This window comes from Mandrillus leucophaeus, unplaced genomic scaffold (genome assembly GCF_000951045.1).
Source record: "Mandrillus leucophaeus isolate KB7577 unplaced genomic scaffold, Mleu.le_1.0 Scaffold349, whole genome shotgun sequence".
NCBI lineage: Eukaryota > Metazoa > Chordata > Mammalia > Primates > Cercopithecidae > Mandrillus > Mandrillus leucophaeus.
The window spans coordinates 414,281-435,529 of NW_012103687.1; the positions used below are offsets into that span (position 1 = coordinate 414,281).

General features: G+C 51.5%; 2 protein-coding genes across 4 annotated transcripts in view; both read right to left on the reverse strand.

The window, feature by feature from the left end:
- BCR (breakpoint cluster region) overlaps positions 1-21,249 on the reverse strand; it is an 814,161-nt gene that overhangs the window by 270,788 nt on the left and 522,124 nt on the right. The window lies entirely within an intron of this gene.
- Positions 1,745-21,249, reverse strand: part of SPECC1L (sperm antigen with calponin homology and coiled-coil domains 1-like) — a 149,379-nt gene continuing 129,874 nt past the window's right edge. For all 3 annotated transcript variants that reach the window (XM_011989159.1, XM_011989160.1, XM_011989161.1), the window contains 3 exons: positions 7,721-7,837; positions 6,744-6,803; positions 1,745-4,941 (listed from right to left, as the gene is read on the reverse strand). In XM_011989159.1, the coding sequence (XP_011844549.1) occupies positions 4,852-4,941; positions 6,744-6,803; positions 7,721-7,837 (267 nt within the window). In that variant the 3' untranslated portion in view covers positions 1,745-4,851. The remainder of the gene's footprint in view (positions 4,942-6,743; positions 6,804-7,720; positions 7,838-21,249) is intronic.

A 21,249-nucleotide genomic window follows, 5' to 3' on the forward strand; every position in this document is an offset into this window, starting at 1 on the left:
GTTAGCCAGGATGGTCTCGATCTCCTGACCTCGTGATCCGCCTGTCTTGGCCTCCCAAAGTGCTGGGATTACAGGCTTGAGCCACCGCGCCCGGCCTTCTGCTTGGCTCTTAAGACTGCAGACCCCCTGCCACCCCTTCCTCACACACACAGGAGGGTGGAGACAAAAGACCAGACCTTTCAGCTCCTGCTCTGGGCCTGGTGCGGTCAACTGGCAGGCTGCGCCTGGTCTCTCCAGACCCCTCCCCCTGCCTCACAGCAGGATGCCCCCGACGCGTTCTCAGCCTGAGGGGGCCAGTCAGGCCAAGGAGGTGGAGTCCTTTCCTGTGCCCAGCCCAGCCTCCTGTAGATGCCCAGTAAGGTCCAGACCTGTTGGGGTCAAAGCTCTTGCTGGAATCCAGAGCCCCGAATCTGAGCAACCCAGGAGTCTATCCTCACCTGATGTATGAGGAAGCGGCTCTGAGCATGTAGAGACCGGTTCTGTCTGCCCTGGTTCCTCACTTAAGGGACAACCTAAAATAGAACCCAGGCTACCCCCAGGTTGCAGGAAGTGCCGGCCCCGTGGGGCTGGGGCCACAGAGCTGGCCAGGCAGGGCTGCTGGGGCAGGGCATGGCATCTGGGCCCAGGCCCGCACGCCCTTCAGGGTGCTGAAGGGGTGTAAGGGATCCTTCTGGAATCTCTCCTCTCCCTGGAATCTCAAAGCTTCCCCCTTTCACCTGTTAAGCTGCCCCTCAGAGATCCTGGAACTTTCTCTGAGTCAAGGTAGAAGAGATGCCCTCCCCAGAGGTGCTGCCCTGGAGAGCAGCAGAGCCAGCTCCAAATTGAGGGGAGCAGCACTGTGGACAGGCCCCGCAAGTCAGTAACTGGGGACAGAAGGATCCCCTCAGGGCCACCCTAGTCAGCATCCAAGGCAGCTGCAACTGCAGGCGGGAAGGGCGGAGGGTCTGGGAGTGACTGCCCCTCCTGGGGACGGCGGAGGAGTCTGTGCTGCCCAGGACAAGGCCCAGGTGCGCTGGCGGGGACGGCGGTCCCCTGCTGACGTGTGGAGGCCGCTGCACACAAGGCCTGCCCAGCAGGCTCCACAGATGCTTGCTGACCACTAGGGGAGAACCCCCTCCATACAGCAGAGGACACAACGCAGGGGCTGCTGAGCAGGGAGGAGCTGAATCCAAGCCCAGTCCTGCCCCAGTCCTTCCACACCCAGCTCCCAGCTCTACAGCTGTTGCCCGCTGCCCACCCCAGGGTGCCTGCGGCTGTTGGCACCCAGGGGTGCAGCTCATGAGCACTTACAGGTCATAGTGCAACGCCCAGCTTACTCAAGGGCAAGGCAGTTGCTGGGCTCCCAACCCTGGAGAGTCCACCTGGGAAGCGCATTCACTACATGCCCTCGTATGCAGGAGGTACCACCACCATGGGCCTTTTGCACGTGACGTGGACAAGGTGATGAGTGTTCTCCAGGCCAGCTCAGTGCATTCACAATCACTGTAGTGGCTCACACCTGTAACCCCAAGGCTCTGGGAGGCAGAGGCAAGAGGATTGCTTTGAGCCCAGAAGTGCAAGACCGGCTTGGGCAACACGGCGAAAAGCCCATCTCTACACACACACACACACAACTTGCTGGAGATAGTGGCACACACCTGTGGTCCCAGCTACTCGGGAGGCTGAGGCAGGAGGATTGCTGGAGCCCTGGAGGTTAAGGCTGTGGTGAGCCGTCATTGACCCCGTCTCAAAAACAAAAACAATGCACAGAAAAAAAGGTTTATCTGGTTGCCTCTGGGTAGTATACTTTGCTTCTTATTTTATACATCCTGACAATTATTTCCAAGATGATACATGCTTCGAAACAAACAAAACCCCTCCAGACACACTCCTCTTGTCCCTGGGGAAGGCATGTGTCCAGGGTATGTAGGGGCTTCCACTCTCTTAGGGGCAGCTCTGCCACGGTCTCTGGGGTCTTGTCATCTGTCACAGAACCCCAGTGGTTACAGGGCTCACTGTCCCACAGCCCCAGGCCACACGGTGATGTGCTGTGGCCCAGGGGAGACCACCCGGGACTCCTGGTCAGGATCTTCCCACACGAGGAAGTGTGCCTTGGGGTAGGGCCACAGGCTAGCTCAGAGATGCCCTCCTCTCCACAGCCAGTCCCGGGAGGCAGCTGGGTTCTGGTTTATGTGATGCCAGAGGGACGACAGGGAGGGGAGGGCAAGCTAGAAAAGCCCAAGCTTGTTGTTTCAGCCATTTTAATACATTCAAGAATATTTACTAGAACAACATTTAAAAGTATCGTTAGTTCACAGAAGCCTGGGATCGAGAGAAATAGAAATGCGACTGGCCCTTTTGCAGTAAAGCTTGTGCTTGAAGGGAGAAGAGGCAAAGTGGCTTCCTGGAGGCTTCGTGCCAGGTGCCACAGGACTGAGAGCATCTCCAAATGTCACTTTAAACATGTGTGAGCATCTATAGTCATTCCTAAAGTCCACAGTGTTCTAAGGATCCTATTAGATGAGGCAAAAGGCAATGCTTCTGGAACCCTCTCCCCTGCAGCTCTGCATGCAAACCTTCCCCAAGGAGGGGACCGAGGTGAGCCTCTAGATAGGCGGGGCCAGGCCCTCCCCATGCCCACCCTCTTTCCCTGTTGCTGACTCCAGGCCTGATGCTGGACCCATGAGACTCCCAGAGGGAAAACACAGATACAGCCCATCCATCCATGGCCACCTTCCTCTAGAAGAACCTGGGGATCCCTACCCCCTCATCCCATGATGCACCAGGGCTGGGCTCGCATGGCCAGCAAAGGATAAAGTTGGGAACTGCAGACCCGGGGAAGTCCCCTCATTCTTAGGGCAAAACAGCCCCTAAAGGACAAAATAAATAAACCAAACCATGACCAGTCAGCTGGATCTGGACAGGTGGACTGGCCTCTGTGAAGGCAAATGAGAGCAAAAATGGGAACTGAGGACACCTAAATGGAGAGACATATAAAAACAGTAATTCTCACACGAACATTAGTGGCTCATGCCAATAGCAGAGCTGGCCATCAACAGAGGAACAGCAACAAGAAGACAACTCAGACGGGGGGACTGGGCCAGGCATCTGCGGGGGTCTCTGCTATGCTCTGTGGCATGACTTTGCCTGCCTGGCCTCTCCTTAGCTGAAAACGGGCATTTCACCAAAAGGTATCCAGCTGGCGGCAGCAGCCTGAGCTCCCAGGCTGACGTCTGGGCAGGGCTGATGGGCAGTTCCTGGCCATCTGGTGACCAGGTGTGCTGGCAGCCACACCCACATACACAGCCCCTTTCCTAATAACCACATTCTAGGCTACGCAGGCATGTTAAACTCCTGGTCTAGAACATCGTGCTTGAATGCAGACCCCTCAGCCCACAGTCGGGCTGGCTGGGCCTCCTGGGAGCCCCTCATTGCATCCAGTCTGTGGGGCAGTGACCCGCTTCCACTGGTGGCTGGTCTTCCTCATAGGGCTTTGCAGGTGCCACACACAGTTGTATTCTCAAAGCTACACGTCTTGTCTGGACATTGTTCAAACCAATAGCTGCTGCATTAGGCACACGGGAGATCCCTATTCCCAAAAAGAGCTGTTGAGTTCCAGCCTAAAAGCATCTCCAGTGACCACCTTTAAATAAGGCTTTGGTTCAAACGGCATGGACCCAGCACCTGGGGAGGGTGGGCACGGGGGGCAAGGACCCAGTAGCTGGGGAGGACAGACATGGTGGCGGGAGACAATTCAACCACTGAGCCCTGAACGAGGCCCCTGCCTTGGCCATGGAGGGCAGTGGCTGCCCTCACAAGAAGAGTTAAGGCACTTTCTTAAACTCTGGCCTAGGAGGATGATGTCTTAGTGACTCAGTGAGTTTAAATGACACTGCCACGGCTCCCTAAAGTTGTTTACTTTTCTCCTATCTCCTGCTTCATTCCTTGCTCTCACCATGCTAACGTACAGATGTTGTTTAGATGTCTATGCTTATTGAAAGAATGTAACTTTGGTACTAACAGAACAGGAGCGACTTTTTCCAGTATTGCTCATAACAAAACAAAAATCTTAACTAGAAAAACTCCCTATGATGAAGAAATCTAAAGCCAGAGCTGGGACTCCAAACCCCTTCCAGGCTGGAAGACAGGTCGCAGTCTCCACGCAAGGGGACCGTGGGACTGCTTCCTGCCAAAAAGCCCAGCCGCGCGAGAGCAGCAGCAGCACCCCCAGCCCTGGCACGCCTGCACCACGCCCTCTAGATACTCTCCTAGCTCAGGCTGAAAACACCTGGATTGCGTCGGCCGGGACAGCCCCGTCAGGTGTGGGGCAGCTGACCCGTCTGTGATGACATGCTCCTCCGAACTAGGACAGTGAAGGGCCCAGGGCGCTGGGAATTGCCAGGCACTGACTCTCCTGCGTTCTCATCAGTGCCGGAACCCACCCCAGCCAATAGTCAGGAAGTGCCACGGCCGAGCCTTCATCAACCCCAGTGAGTTTCCCACAGAACTGAATCCCTTTTCCCAAGTTCAGCTGTGCATGAAGCCCTTTTTGTTTGGTGCCCTGGAGCACTAGTGTAGTTCAATATTCTTTTCAGAAGGAAAACTCCAGCAGCCACTGGCCTGTGGGATGTGTGCTGGGCCCACATGACCTGAGTGGATGGGTCATGTGGGAGGGGCCCTGGTGGGAGCTGTGGGCCACACGGCTGAGTTCTGCCAATACGGAAGCCCCAAGCTGGAGGCTCACACGCTGCGGAGCAGCTCAGAGTTGGAGTTGCTGGAAGCTTTACAGGGGTGCGTAGCTAATGGTGTTGGTGTCGCTCGGTCACTGTGGAGGGGTACCCCCCACTATTGGGGCGGCTCCTCCCAGCATGCTCAGGTTTCAAAGTACTTGTAGATCGCCGTCACGTACAGCATCACGTTCTGCCAATCGGGCCGTTCAGTCCGTACCATTTCATTAATGTCCTGACAGACAAGGAAGAGGCTTGGTTAGAAATGCAGGTCACCTCCAGGCTGTCCCAATGGGCTCTGCCACAGCAACATGGGCTTCTGGGGTTGGATGGGGCCTTGAAAGATTTTCTAGGACTAATTACATGTTTTTAAAGCTTGGTCAAGAGCACCTCCTCCCTGGGCATCAGCATTGTACCCAGGCCACCCACCCCAGCCCCAGAGCGACAGGCAAGGTGCCTCCCTGCTCACAGCTCTGCAGAACGGGGTTTCATCCAGTCTGGGCGGGGGAACTTCCTCCCTCCTCCCCGCACCTGCCTCTTTTCTTAAACCATTCCTTGGGAGGCCCTTCTGAGAGCCCTTCTCAGCCCCAGGCACTGGCCTAGGAGAATTTTTCTGTGTCGGAGGTTCCCAGAACCAACTCTGATGGCTTTCACCATGGGCAACAGTCTGAAATCATTCAAGACTCTGCTCTGTGACTGTGCTCTGCTGAACGCCAGTGACCTGTGACCGGTGAACTGATGTTGTAGGAAAACAAACTTGGGAAACCGTGGACCCACCCCCATCCCACTCCAGTGTCTCACAGTCTTTAACACGCGACAGAAGGCCTCAAAAAGTGATACACTGCTGCGGCTGAGGGCGTGGGGAGTGTCCCAAGGGGCCGGCCTGAGCGATCCTTCCCTTCCCGTGGGTGAGGAGCACAGGACGTGCGACTGAGCATGCAGGATCAGGAGGGCGCCCTTGGTGACTTGGTGCAGAAAACGAAAACCTGTCTGGTCAATCCAAGAATCTTGACTACAGAAGCTTTTGAGGGTGGGAAAAAGGCCTGCTTTTTAATATATCGGAACTTTACACGTGTTGTAAAATATTCAGGAATGGGGAAATATTTAACTTATTTTTCCCTGTACAACAGTTGAACAGAGGCCACCCTAAAAAAAGCACATTTCCAGGGATTTAGATGTACCTGTGGCATGAACACTCTGAGTGAACATGGGTGTAAATGCTTCTTCACAGCACCTCCAGTTGCTGCAAGTTAGGGTGGGGGCACAGGGATGAGGAGGTGGCCCTGGAGGGCCCCAGATCTAGGACTGTTTGGGGCTTGGTCTGGCCTGTGGGCTCTCCGCCCTTTCTGAACATCCCCTGATGGTCTGTGTGTACCGTGCAATGCTGCAGCACTCAGTTTACTTCATAAAAGTGTCTCTGGGTGTAGAAGCTTTGGCTTTGGATTCGGACGCTGTGTTTTCTCCCGGGAAGTCGGGCTCGGCAAGGTAGAAGCATGAGAGGCCTAAACCTGAGAACACGCCGGGTTTCCACACTTCTGTCCTGTGAGCAGTGGCTCCCCACACCATCACAAGGAAGTGCAGGAGCCTCTAAAGCCACCTGCCTTGGCTGGGAGCTGCCTTGCTCTCTCCCTCTAGATGGACAAGGCAGAGGGACCTGCTGGCGTGGCGTTTTTGACAGCGAGATTTATAAACATGTGACATTTTTCTTCTGACCCTAGGGATTCCCTTATGGAAGAAGTGACTGCAAGGAGCCATCCCAGGTAAGGTTGGCTGGGCTCATGGTCTCAGGCCTCCCACCCTTTCAGGGGGATCCTCAGGGCATTTTACGTGAGATAAAGTGCTGGGTGCCAGGATGCAAGATCCCACATCTGCACCCACCCTTAATGGGACCCTCCCTTGGCCCCAGAGCACCCCGTAGCTGCCTTTTATCAGGCAGCCACACCACCCCACGGCCACGAGGATTCAGCTTAAACAGGACTGAACTCTTCGTAGCCAGAAGGAGGGCCCTGCCAGTGACTTAGGGGCACAAGGGCTCACCAGTGTGGATTTGATGCCAACACTTTCAGCTGCCTGGAAAGCCAGCATGAAGTTCCTTCTCTGTAAAAGAAACCATGTCACAGGAGTGCATGAACAAGGCACGGAGAAAAGTCACGTGGTCTCCACAACGGCCTGGGACAGATGCACACTTACCTCTACCTGATGCCACAACAAACCTACGCTGGGAGCCTGAGCTTCTACGTCTGCAGCAAGTACCCTGCACTAGGCCCAGCCACCCTCCCCTCCCGACCTGCTGCAGAGTGACCCACCAACACCTGTTCTTTCCTCACTCCTGAAGAATCCCACTTCTGACGCACCAATGCTATGGCGCCTGAACAAGCGCCCCCAAAAGCTAGTTAGGAACACTCATCAAATGAGCTTCCCCCACAGGGATCTTCAAGGCTTGTCTGCAGAGCTGGGGGCTGACATGGGGGAAGCAGGGGACTGGGGCAGGAGCTGCAGGCCTGGATCCTCTCCAGTGGCCGTCTGGGCAGGGCTTCTCCCTGACCCTGTCCCCATGCCCTGGAGTGCACAGGGTTGGTGTTTCTTGCCAGTTCTAAGGCCCACAGTGCAGAATGGGCCATGGAGTGACAGCCCTCCTCAAGGTGGCAGGAGGCTGGCCTGGCCTGGTCAGCCCTGCCAAGAAGGCAGGAGCACTGCCTGACTACTCCTGCCTTCTTGGCCCCCTCCTGGTGAAGCTCTTCATCCTAAATGTAGTCACTCAGGAACGACTGGCTGCTCCCACCAGGAATGATATCGCTTGGGGAATTCTGAACCAACCAAATACTCCACACAAGGTGGGTCAGGGACTGGTGGGCTCAGCATGAATGACCTGATCCAGAATAAGACCCAGCTGGCACGAGGCAATCGCAAGCCAGCGCTGTGGCATGTGACCTGCTGATGGCAGGCACTGCCCTTGGTTCTCAGCCCTCCAACCCTGTGAGGTGGGTGCCAGGAGCTGGCCCTCCATGGCTTACCTTATCCTGGCTGTTCAGTTCTTGATATGGAATGTGGGCAGGGAGATACGTATGCAGGAGGGCACAGAAAGCCAGCCCATCGTTCCAGCTGCTGCTAAAGTTTGTAATGTCAATATTCTGAAGGAAAGGAAGAAAAACATGTAACCAACACATGCTAGGACCCTCTTAGGAGATGCCAAGGAGGACACAGGAGGCCTCAGATCCTGCACGGCCTCCAAAACACAAAACCAAACCTAGGGCAGGGCGGGCATGTCCAAGGGCTACCTGGTACCTATGACTCCCCAACCCGTCCCACCCACCAGCTGTAGATGGCTGCCCCTGCATGGTCACGCCTGGGCCTGGTATAACACGTGGCGTCTTGCTGACTTACTAGTTGTTGCATACAGAGAGGCCCCTAGGCTGCTGAAGCTGGCCTCTACCATGACCTGTTGGGGTGACAGTACAGACCAGAGGACATGGGTGGTAATCAATGACCCTTTTTTTTTTTTTTGGTTTGTTTGAGATGGAGTCTCACTCTGTTGCCAGGTTGGAGTGCAGTGGCGTGATCTCGGCTCACTACAACCTCCACCTCCCGGGTTCAAGTGATTTCTCCTGCCTTAGCCTCCCGAGTAGCTGGGACTACAGGCACGTGCCACCATACCCGGCTATTTTTTTTGTGGTTGTTGTATTTTTAGTAGAGACAGGGTTTCACCGTGTAAGCCAGGATGGTCTCAATTTCTTGACCTCATGATCCGCCCACCTCAGCCTCCCAAAGTGCTGGGATTACAGGAGTGAGCCACCACGCCCTGCCAGTAATCAATGACCTTTAAAGCACCATGTATTAAAATACAACTCATTCTCCATTGGTTGTTGAAGCACGTAAAAGATCCTCCAAGTCGGGGTGTATCTCAAAGTGTGCCCACACATGAAGATACCTTCTGCCCTTTTCATTGCAACGACACCTGCTCTGATGGACGGTGAGAAGCCGAGAGCGACAACATGGCCCCCTGAGCATTGGTCCAGGCCACGCACCACATGTACTGGAGACTGCTGTAGTGTACCCCACCACACACTCGTGGTTAAAAAAAGTTATCTGAAAATACAGGTTCGCTTAAAGATGTCTTTGATGAGGCAATTTATTGGTCTGATTAAATGCCTTGATCCTCTGTGAGTTGGTCTTGTTAGAATCTCGTATGGGGAGGTGGGATGCGTACAGGGCTCCTCAGCCCTGCAGGCTGTGGCCTCAACTCTGCCAGGGAGGAGCATGGGGCACGGGAGTGGGGCAGGGCTGTTCTGTTAAGAAAAGTTATGACTCAGCCTGACATCCCAGATCAGGGACTCTAAGCAAAGACTTGCAGTTCATCAAAAACCTCTGCAATTTGCTGCTAGGCATGTGCCTGTGGTCCTAGCTACTCAGGAGGCTGAGGCAGGAGGATCCCTTGAGCCCAGGAGTTCAGGGCTGCAGCATGGTATGACTGTGCCTGTGAACAGCCATTACACCCCAGCCTGCCACCACAGTGAGATCCCCCATCTCCGAAAAAACACACAAACCACAAACCAAAACACCTCTGTAACTTGAAGCTGTCACCATCTGACTGCCCCCATCTTGCATTAGGAGCCAGTTAAGGCTGGCTGTGTGCTCTCCATGCCAACTCTTGGGGAACCACCTTGACTTTTTAAAATTTTTTGAGACAGGGTCTCTCTGTCACCCAAGCTGGAGTGGAGGTGGCTCACTGTGGCCTTGACGACCTCCTGGGGTTAAGCAATCCTTCTACCTCAGCCTCCTGAGTGGCTGGGACTACAGGCTGGTACGTGCTACTGCATCCAGCTAATTCTGTTTATTTTTTTGTAGAGATGGGGTTTTGCTATGTCGCCTAGGCTGGTCTGAAACTCCCGAGCTCAAGCGATCTCGCCTCAGCCTCCAAAGCAGTGAGATTACATGCATGAGCCACTGTACCCAGCCTTGACTTTCTTTTAAGGGGCACCTTATTCCACATTTTAAAGTATTTGTAACTATAAAAGGAATACATAATTCAGATTTTATTTTTACTTTTCTTTTTTTTTGAGACAGAGTCTCGCTCTGTCACCCAGGCTGGAGTGCAGTGGCGTAATCTCGGCTCACTGCAAGCTCCGCCTCCCGGGTTCACGCTGTTCTCCTGCCTCAGCCTCCCAAGTAGCTGGGACTACAGGCGCCCAGCACCACGTCCAGCTAATTTTTTGTATTTTTTATTAGAGACGGGGTTTCACCGTGTTAGCCAGGATGGTCTCGATCTCTTTGTGATCCACCCGCCTCGGCCTCCCGAAGTGCTGGGATTACAGGCCTGAGCCACTGCGCCCGGCCTTTATTATTAGGTTTTAAAGAGATAGGATCTCACTCTGTCTCCAGGCTGGAGTGCAGTGGCATAATCATAGCTCACTGCAGCCTTGAACTCCTGGGCTCAAGCCTCCCACCTCAGCCTCCCAAAGTGCTGGGATTACAGGTGCAGTCCACCTTGCCTGGCCCAGAGTATTTTATCATATAAAATATTCTGCAATTCAGCTGGTATGTAGCCTTTACCCTTATTTGCAAGAGTCCTTATGAAGATGAATCTACACATTTCAAATTTCCTAATTAATACTTTATGCAGACACCACAAGCTGAAAAAGAACACCTCCCCACCACCCTGTCCTACTTTCATTATTTTACGCCACCTTCAACTGCACCAAGAGCCAGCCTCCTAGGTGACCAAGAAAGCCCAGATTTTACTATTCAAGGCAAACCGTCCAGCTCCTGGGGAGCATTTTATCCTCCTCCCGGGAACGAGTGATTCACAGAACAACATTAACGCTATGATTATCATTATATTATTAACTATATCTGTATAGAGTCTTACAAAGCTTACAAAAGCACTTTATGAATCCTGACCCCTCTTTATATACTGTCAGGACCTAACACCAAGTCAGGGACCTGTGGCTCAGAGACAGGGGCAGGTGGAGGCCATGGGAACCCAGGCTCGGAACTGCAAGGATGTGTCCGACCCAGCGAGGACCCAAGTAAAGCAGGCTGGGCAGGCCGCCCCCGCAAGGGAGACCATCAGTCCAGCCTCACAGCTCTAGGCGGGTGTCCTCACAAAGCAGCAGACCACGTGGAGGAGCATGAGGCTGACTTCTCATCACCTGCATCATCAAAATGTATTTATTGTCTGGCTCCTGACTGCACGTACCCAGAACGCTCCAGTGGCTGTGCAAAGCATGAGCCTTCCAAAGGACAGCAGCACCAAGAGTTACTTTCATAGGCCATTTCCTCTCATTAACCTGACCATCTGCTGCTTCCAGCTTCTCTGATACGACCCAGAGACACTGTTATAAACTGCTGTGAGGAAAGTGACCAGATTAAGGAACAAGGAAATGCAAACCTGCCAAGAGTCGCAGGGGAAGGTGGCAGCAAGCCTGTGGTGGCTGGTGTACCAACAGTCTGATCTGGCTACCTCAGAGTGTGCCACCAGTCATTCACTGACATCAGCCCTCCCCAAATACCTGGCCCAGGTGAGAATCCTCTCTGCCTCAGTAGTAGTCCTCACACTTTCTGGCCACGAAGACGCAGTTCTGAGAGTAAGACCTGCTACATTCCCAAGAGGCCTGGCCTGCCCTCCATGTGGCTCTCTGCTCTGGCCATGATTTAACAGTTACCACCCCATAAAGGGTTCTGAAGACCTAATGAAGAAGGTGCCTTGTGGCAAACAGGGCTTGACAGTTACTGCTGACTGAAGACCCCTGAACACATGCACACGCATGCAATCTCATCTCTTTGATCTCATCGGAATCTCAGAAAGCAGCTCTTTACGGAGGAAACTAGGACCGAGGGGAGCGCTAGGCAGGCGGCAGGGAAGACAGGACAGGACAGGAACCCTTGCCCCAGGCATCCTGTGAGCAGTACTCACTTTCACTCTCACAGTCACCCAGAGCAGTCTGGAAGGAGGGTGAGGCTCCGAGAGGCCAAGACGCTCACCCAGGCCACAGAGCGGGTCTATGGGATCATTCAAAGTGAGGTGTATTATAGGAGGATGGGCCTGCTTTCCTTTAGTCGTCTAGGTAAGACTTCCTAATGCTCTGTGCACCTTTCCACAGTGAAGTCAGTCTAGAATTGGGGTATGGAGAAGAGGCAGGAATGAAGTATGCAAGACATGGAGAATGGGCTGGGACTCACTTGCTCCATAACTGGCAGGGCCCACTACAAAACGAAAATGCAAGGTCCCCTTGCTCAAAATGCAAAGGAAAAAGTCTATCAAAGGTACTAAAAAAAGAGCCAGGTTTAAGGGACTAAGCGGTTGATGAAAGAGGCATCCTGGCAGGGAGAGGGGGCCAGGAAGCTTCTCAATAACGTGTGGAGCTCTGTGCGAGGCCAATGGCAGCGCCTGGCCCTCAGAGGTCACATTCACCTCTGGAGGAAAACAAATCTTCACTTCCTGCCGCAGCCGCCCCTTCTGCTCCCTGAAATGCAGGCAGCTCTGGCAGGGTCGCGGACGTGCCTGGCCTCACTGCCTCACAGCGCCTGGAGGCAGAGGCTCCTGTGTCCCATCCGCCTGGCTGTGGGAACCCCAGCCTTCCCCCTCCACTTCCTCAAGATAAACCCAACACCACGCCGGGGAAGAAGCTGCTGCTCCAGCACCCCTGCCCCACCTGGAACCTCTGGGAAGAGAGGCTTCATTTACAAAGCATGCCACAGTGACCCGAACCGGAGGAAAACAATGGCTCCTTCAGTTCCAGGCTGAGGAAGTTCACGTTTGAGTACCTGACAACAGAAATTTCCTATCAATACAACTAAAGCCCAAAAAGGCGGCTGGCTGGGGGCCCCACCTCCCTTAACCCTTGGTGGGCTGGAGGGCAGCCAGGCCAGGCTGCTCCACATGGCTCCAAGGCACCCTACGTGATAAGCTGGAAGCCAGAAAGTAAGGAGTCCAAGTGAAGCCTGAGCGCCTGCTGGCCGCTCTGCCTCCTCCCGCATCCAAAGAGATCATGTGGGGAGAATGACCCAGGCTCTGAAAAACGGGTTCCTCCAGGGAAGTGAGGAAGAAGCCTGCAACCCTCTGCTCCCAACATCACTGGCTGTTGCGTGGTTTGAAATGTTCCAGGCTGAAAAGCCTAACTGCTAATGAAGTCATATTGACTAAATCTAAGAACAACGAAGCTGGGTTTTCGGAAGGCACGGTGCAAGAACGCCAGGCAGGAAGGCAGGGAGCTCCCCTCCACATGGCTACCACGGCCTGTTAATATTATGACAGGATCAGTATCTTGGAGAGGAATCACATGAAACAACAGAAAATCGCATGGAATCACCAGAGAAATGGCTTCTCCCTTCCTCAGCCAGTCAAGACCCTTGTTCCGCAGGTGGGAACAGCACCCAGTGAGGCCTCCTCCAATCCCTACCTGCCAGCCGCCACCACTCATACAACCCGCCAGCTATTCCCAAACCCAGACCACAGTGGGCTCCGGGCTGCCAGGGGAGCACAGGGAGAGACGAATGATCCCACAGACCAGCTCTGTGCTTGGCCTCTCGGAGCCTCAGCCTCCTTCCAGACTGCTCTGGATGACTGTGAGAATGACAGTGAGGTACTGCTCACAGGATGCTTGAGGCAAGGGTTCCTGCCCTGCCTTCCCTACTGCCTGCTTAGCACTCCTCCCCTGATCCTGGGGCCCTCATCAAGTGTCTGCAGGCGGCCCCCAGACCTGCCTCTTGCCATCTGTCCCTCATGCCTCTGCTCCATGCCTGGACCCCACAGAAGAGCCTGGGAGCAGCCTGGTGCTGTCTCCATCCGCATGAGGTCTGGAACTAAACTTTCTGTTGCTTTCTAAGGTGGCAACAGGTACAGGCAGGGGAATCTGCCTACGGATTGGTGGCCCCTGGAACTTGTGATCCCTACCTTCCCAGGAAGGCTAAAGTCACCCTGGATCTTCTTGGCAATTGAGGAAAAAAGCTAAAGCTTTTATGTCTTGGATAAAAACAACTCATCACCACTAGTATGAAACTTGGGGGCAGGGGTTTGAGCCAGGTTTGACACTTCCTGGGCATACCACCCTGGCTCTCTTGGACTTCAGTGAGGCGGGTGTGCAAATCCCAGCCCACACAAGATGACGAGTCCTCAACCCTTTCTGAAACTGTGATTTGCTTTACACATGTAAGGTATTCTTTTTTTTTTTTTTTTTTTTGAGACAGAGTCTCGCACTGTTGCCCAGGCTGGAGTGCTGTGGCGAGATCTCGGCTCAATGCAAGCTCCGCCTCCCGGATTTAAGCAATTCTCTACTTCAGCCTCCTGAGTAGCTGGGATTACAGGCGCCCACCACCATGCCCGGCTAATTTTTGTATTTTTAGTAGAGATGAGGTTTCACCATTTGGTCAGGCTGGTCTCAAACTCCTGACCTCAGGTGATCTGCCCGCCTCGGCCTCCCAAAACGTTGGGATTACAGGCATGAGCCACCGTGCCCGGCCTGTAAGGTATTTTTAGGGTTTAGTTTGCTTACTTTAGAGGAGATAGCTGCTGTGTTGCAGATGGCATGAGTCCAAACCAGAACACCAATACGCAACAGAATCACAGAGAATGTCCCTAGGCTGCTCCTTCCTGGAGCCTTGCTCTTGGGCAGTGGCCACAATTCTGCTGACCCTTATCATATTCATGTGACCTGTAAACGTCCACCTGCCTCCACCGCTCCGTGTGTTGCTGCACATGGAGCAATACCAGTGCCCTGGTGTGTGGTTCCTTCCTTCCCTCCCTCTCCCCTTCTCTCTAAGGGGGTTTGGATGAGGAACTCAGATAACAAACTAGCTTGAAATCCCAACTGCTGGAAGTTCTCACTCAAAACACAATGGTAGGAAACATGCTCTACAATCACTTGTTTCAAAGCCATTTGGATGCCATGAGGCAGAGCTTTCCATCCTGACAGGAGGGTCATGGCCGCCCAGTGTGTGGATGTGTTTTCTGCAGGCCTGCAAAGGTCTTCTTGGGATTGGCATACAAACAGAAGAATGAAGGGCCTGGAGTCGTGTTCTTCCACTAACAGTAACAGGGAACCTCTACCTTGGAGAGCAGGAGACACAGTGACACCCTAAAATCTGTGGCCCCAGCATGGAATCCACAGGTGGACGTGGCCATGGCCACAAATCTAGGGACAGCCTGTGGGAAAGGGCAGAGGGCCTGGGGATGGGCTGCTCTTTTTGAGGACTCATTTGCACACTCAATGAGTCCTCACCTGGGGTGTCCTGGGTAGGCATCTTGTTGGACAGGGCTGACACGCGGACTTGACATGGGCCAGGGCTCAAGGAGGTTTAAAGGGAAGTGTGGCTGGACTGCGGTCAGAAGAACAGCCAGGAGCAGGGGGAGGAAAGTCAGAGGCCAGCTGGTCAGTGGCTGCAGAGGTCCATATCAGGTTGGGCTGGAGTGGTGGGTGGGAGAAGGAGTGCTCCGGAGATACTTGGCAACTAAAGCAGACTAGACTTGGCAACAGACTGGCTATGAGGAGGGATAGCACATGCAGTGCTCGGGATGGGCCTTTGGCTTCTGTGGGCAGAACCAGACGTTGGTGGTGGCCTTCACAGGGGCAGAGCTCACTGGAGAAAGGTGGGCATTGAGCAGATGAGGGGTGTGTTTTTGTCACCTTGAGTTCAAGATACCTTGGAGAAAACCAAAGGTGCTTGCTTGGTGGTACTGACACGTGAGTCAGAGGAGCAGTGCAGAGAGACAGAAAGTGCAGCATCATCAGAGTCCTGTGTGGGATCCCCTAGGGATGTTCACAGTAGGCCATAAGCAAGAAGGAGGCCTCGGATCCAGCCCCTCAGAGCTCCAACAAGTAATGGCCATGCTGAGAAGAACAGCTTTTAATGGAACAAAGGGAAGGGCCGGGGGGTTCGGGGAAAAAAACCGGAAGGCAAAGGAAGAGTGTATTTAAAACAGGAGAGAGTGGTCAATGCAGCAGTGATGTGGAGAGGCCACAAGGACTTCCAATCTCCTGCAGTTAGAAACATATGAGTTGCCATGAAGCATTAGGAGCAATGGCGAATAAAGAGAAGAGCAGTCACAAATCAGTTCTGTGTGCTTTTTAAAAAAGAGAGGGAGTCTCTCATTATGTTGCCCAGGCTGGGCTTGAACTCCTGGGCTGAAGGGTTCCTCCTGCCTCAGCTGCCCAAGTAGCTGGGACTCTGGGCGCGTGCCTCGCAAATCAAATTTTCAGAAGCCAGAAGAGCATGAAATTAGATGAGCTATAATGGCGTTACAATTTTCACAGATATCCCTTCTTACAAGTTTATTTCACAGAGCTTGCCTAGAAACGGCATTTCTATTTTGTAAAAGTGGCGCTTTCAGTGCGTAAGGAAAGTCCTTATCTTCCAGGGGTTTCCCTCTGAGAGAAGGCCATTTATGTTTTGCTGAAGAGCGGAGGGGCTGGAGGGTCAAGGGCCTTCCACTCTGCACTTATATCCTGATTCCTACAGAAACAGCTTCTGGTGGAGGCCAGCAGAGCCCTTTAAAGTAAACTATTCTTAAAGCCAAAACTCACACTTATTAGAGGGGAAAACGCACACTAATGGAAGGAATTTCTATTGTTCACTATTCATGGGCAACGGTGCCAATCTCTCTATTATTTTTAAAAGGTTAATTTTTTTCTTCTTAGAGACATAGAAAACATATTACTTACTAATTATAATGCAAGTTTCTTACTGAGGAATTCAGATTTTGCATTTAGTTTTTTCAGGTCATTTTAGAGATAATTCCATGTTTGGATTAGGGTCGACAAAACAAGAGAGATGACATGTGCCAGAACAAACTTTCAAAACGGCCTCTGCACAGACTCAAACAAGAAGCTCTGCCCCATTTTCTCCTAAGGGCACACGTCCTTCATCCAGGAAATGTCGACTAAGAGATGTGACAGGGGACAGACAGGGCCTGTTTCACAGTGCCATTTGGTGTCCTTTCTACCCTCATAAAGACTCCTGACAGCTTTGCCCCTCCAAGGGACTGGCTGGGTGGTTTCCACTCACTGCTTTTTGACCAAGGATGGAAACCGCAACTGTAGATCTGACCCTGCCTTCTGTCTGTGGCCTTAGGGTGAGATGTGAAAGCCAAGAGATTATACAAATCTCCACAAAAAAGATTAAAAATATGTCATAAAAGATCTCTAAATGTTTTAATTTGTTTGAAGTTTAATTAAGGGCCATAAAATATACTCCCAAATACCACATGCTCTTTAAATAGTTATTAAGGTTCTGGTCTATTTAAGGAAATGCCACTTTTATGGGCACAGGGCAAGAAGCCAAGGGCTCTGATTCATCGCTCTGCTGACACATGCAAGCATCCACTTCTTCATGCCTGTCTGAGCCGCGCAGAGTGCTGTCCCCAGGTCCACACTCAGGCAGAGGTGGTCCTCACTGGTCCTCCAGCTTCACAAGGGCACCACACTGTTGAGCTGCAACCCGGTGCACTCAGAATGAAACCTGCTGGGGATCACAGCCCAGCCTCATGAGGTAAGAGTGAGTTACTCACAAAACCCTGGATCACGGCGCCCCCTCCTCCCCCCATACTATGGGGTAGAGTTTGGGAGCCTGAGTGAGGTGGGTGAGGTTCCTTTTCTGCATAATATGGTGGGAGAAGACACAATGTCTGAAAGAGAGTCAAAAAACCATCAAGGTTGTTGATTGATATCTCTGGGTAGTGGCAGTTAAACACACGATGCCCTGGGAGTGATGAACAGGCACCTGCCTGGGGCCAGTGGTGCCTGCGAGGTAACCTGGCCAGGTCCTCTAGCTGCTGATCTAAGGGTGCTGCCCTGGGGACCACAGTGCTCATCTCTTCCCTGAAGCAGGGCCAATCTCTGCTCCAGGTCAGGGGAGGGGAGAGAAGGGAAGGGGAGGGAAGGGGAAGGGAAGGAAAGGGGAAGAGGAAGCAGCACATTTTCAGGGAGAGTCTTGCCCGGCTCATCATGGAGCCCAGGTGTTGGTATTTACGTGGTAAAGAGGGAGCAAGAAGGGAGGCAGGGCAGGAGGCCGAGGTGCAGCTGGCAGCCTCTGGAGACAGGCCCTGCACATCTTTGCTCTTGATCTAATACAGACCCTTAATCCTCACTGTGCGCTAGAATCACTGCAGAGATTTTTGGGGTTTTCCTATGCTCGCCCCACGGCAGAGACGTTCACGCCGTGGTGTGGGCGAGTCAGGGCCGAATTTTCTTTACAGGTCCCCAGGTGATCCGAGTCCACAGCCAAGAGGAAGGCTCGCCATTTGAAAACCTGAAGGTAGGTGTTAAGTACAATGGGGTGGTACATCTAAAATGTGACATTGGTGAGTTTATGGTGATACCTACAAAGACACACCCAGCCTGGCTTGGAAACCACTCGTGAACCTTAGTGCTGGAAAATCAAGGGAGAGGAACAAGTGCCTGATAGAACTTTTCTGACCAAACCATAGTCAAGGCAGCTGAACAGCTGACAAAGGGGTTTCCCTGTAAAGAGGAAGCTTAATGAAGGAGTGACAGAATTACCCAGAATTACTGACCTCGTTATCAGAGGCAGTGACATCACAGAAAGAGGCAGCCAGTCCTGCTGCAAATGGACAGAACTCCACAGCTGAGGTGTTTCTGCCAAAAACATAATCAGATCTACCCTCCAGCTCTGCCTACCAGTTTATACCACAGACAACAGCATCGGGAAGGAACCAACAGAATCTGAAATGTGGGTCACTCTATAGGATGCACAATCAATCCCGTTCCTTCAAAAAGAAACTGACAGGAAAAAAAAGAAAATTTACGGACTGAAAGAGACCTAAAAGAGACATATTATCCAAATGCAATGTGAGAATCCTGTTTGGATCTTAATTCAAGCAAACTGATTATGACACAATGGGAGGAGTGAGCTCTAAGTGTGGGGTGACATTAAGTGGCTGGCGTTTGCTTCTGAATCCTCCTGGTGGGCGTGGTGACAGCACCCTGTGCTGATGACTTGTCGCTAGGGGTATGTACAGGAGGGTTGTTTTACTATTCTAATGACTTTAGTGCATATTTGAAAATTTCCATTAAGAACAAACAAACATGAACTCGATCAACAAGAGAAAGACAGCCCAGTTGCCCAAACATAAAAATGAGCAAAGGACGTAAATAGAACATTTCCCCAAAGAAGATATACAAATAGCCAACAAGCACATGAGAAGGCTCAACACGGTTAGTCACTAAGGAAATGCAAATCAAAACCACAATGAGATGACACTTCACACCCATTAGGATGGCTATTATTTAAAAGAAAAGAAAAATGAGGTGAGGATGCAGATACTGGAATCCTTAGACATTGCTGGTGGGAATGGCAAATGATGCCGCTGCTGAGGAAGAGTTCGGCAGTTCCTCAGTAAGTTAAACAGAGTTAACACACGGCCCAGTAATCCCACTCCTCGTCTATACTTCAAAGAACTGAAAGCAGATGTTCAAACAAATACCTGTACAGGAACGTTCCCAGAAGCACTATTCACAAAACCCAAAAGGTAGAAACAACCCAGATGCCCACCGATTGACAAATGAATAAATATGGTCTATCCATACAATGCAGTATTTTTTTTGCCATAAAAAGGAACGAAGTACAAAATATACGCTACAACGTGAATGAATCTTGAAACACTATGCTAAGTGAAAGTTAGACACAAAAGGCCACATATTGTATGATTCTATTTACATGAATATCCATAGTCAAATCCAGAGACAGAAAGTAGACAAGTGGTTGTCAAGTGCTGGGGAGGGGAAGGAGCTGACTGATGAATGGGTAGGCGGTTTCCATTTGGGGTGATCTAGTTTTGGAACTAGGTAGTGGTGATGAATACACATTGCAAATGCACTTAATGCTACTGAACTGTATGTTTAAAAATGATCAAATGGCAAATTTTTGTTATATGTTTTACTCAAATAAAAGAGGCTGCCAGATGTTCTGAAGTATAGTTTATGCCCAGTAACTCTATACACTAGGTGGATCTCATAAGCAACTAAATTATCCTGGAGTGTTTACTGAGAAGTTACATTAAAACTCAGATGATGCATGAGCATGGGTTCTATGAGAATTTATTATAGCTCTACTTTAAAAATTTAAAAATAGGTGTATTTCTTAAAAATAAACAGGCAGCTAAGGGTAGGAGGCAGGGTATTAGTCAGCTTGCAACTGAGCACCTCTGGTATGGCAAAACGAACCTGATATATGTCATCCTCTGTAAATGGCTAGTCCCAAGAAAGGGAAGCCATCCCTGATTCTGTGAGAGAAGCAGCCATATTTAACCACAACTACGTTGCCCATATGCTCAAAGTAGCAAGCACACTTCTCAGATATAGCTTCAACTATATTGAAGCTTCACAAAAACAAAATCTATAGTATAATATGTTTTGGATTTAATATGCTTTAACTTTAATTTTTAGTCAAATGAACCTGTTTCGAGGGGACAGTTCAGAATAAATTGGTCAGCCAATGTCACCCTAAGAGATAGGGAATTAATGTCCCCATAACCCCCTCCAGAGGGAGACGTTTCATGGAGAAGCACACAGGAATCATGATGTCTGCTTTCTGATAACTCAGGAAACTGCCACCAGGCAGAGATGGGTGTCAGGCAGGAGCCACTGGCTGGGTCACAGCTGATTGATGAACTCTGAGCATGTCGTGAGCAGTTCTATTAGCAGCTTGGGAAAGAATACTGTCTTTTCCCACAGATTTAGTTTAGCTTTGGCAGGGGTATTACTCACTAAAATGCAATCTCAACTGAAAAACACCCTCGCGGAAATCCTCAAGCAAGATCTGCCCTGGTGCGTGCTCTGAGGAATGGACTGGGTGAGGGAGGAAAGGAGGTAACGGCACAGAGTCGTGTCCTCATCCTAACCCCCAAAAGCTTTCCTGGCCTCTTTAGGGGAACTGGAGTGTTTGAGGAGAAAAAAAATGGGCCTTCCAAAACATCCAGGGGGGCCTTCTTTAATTTACCCTCACGACAAATGTCACCAATTGTGTCTTCACGCTCAAAGAGATGAATGTGGTGGAATCTGAGTGGTGTCACTAGCCATGACTTACAAAGAAACCCTGTTCAGATGCCTTCTCTGAGAAAGGCCTCTTTAGTTTATGCTAGAACCTTGTGGTTACAGGACGAAGCTTCAAGACTGACTCCTCAAGGCTGACTCCTCCTCCATTTTAAGTCCTTGGAAATTCTTTATACTGATTTGAAAGCCATGTCTCTGTAGATCACTGGAAAAGCAGAGTGGTGTCGCTGAAGTATCCTAGGTTTCAAAGTCCCATGGATCTGTGCTTTGATTGTTGGTGGCACTTCATACTGCCTGTAGGACTGTGAGCACACCGTTTTTAACTTGTATGAGTCTCACTCTTCTCATATGCACAATGGAAAAAATAATGAATGAGGAAGATTTGACAAAATGACATCTGTAAGGCCCTCCAGTTGAAGCTCAACACATCCTGTCCTCTTCTCCCCCAATCCCTGCTCTTTGCCCCTGAGATGGTGTTGATTCCACTTTCTAAGACACAAAAAGTGTGAAACACAAGATTGTACCCTTGGCCCCAGGAG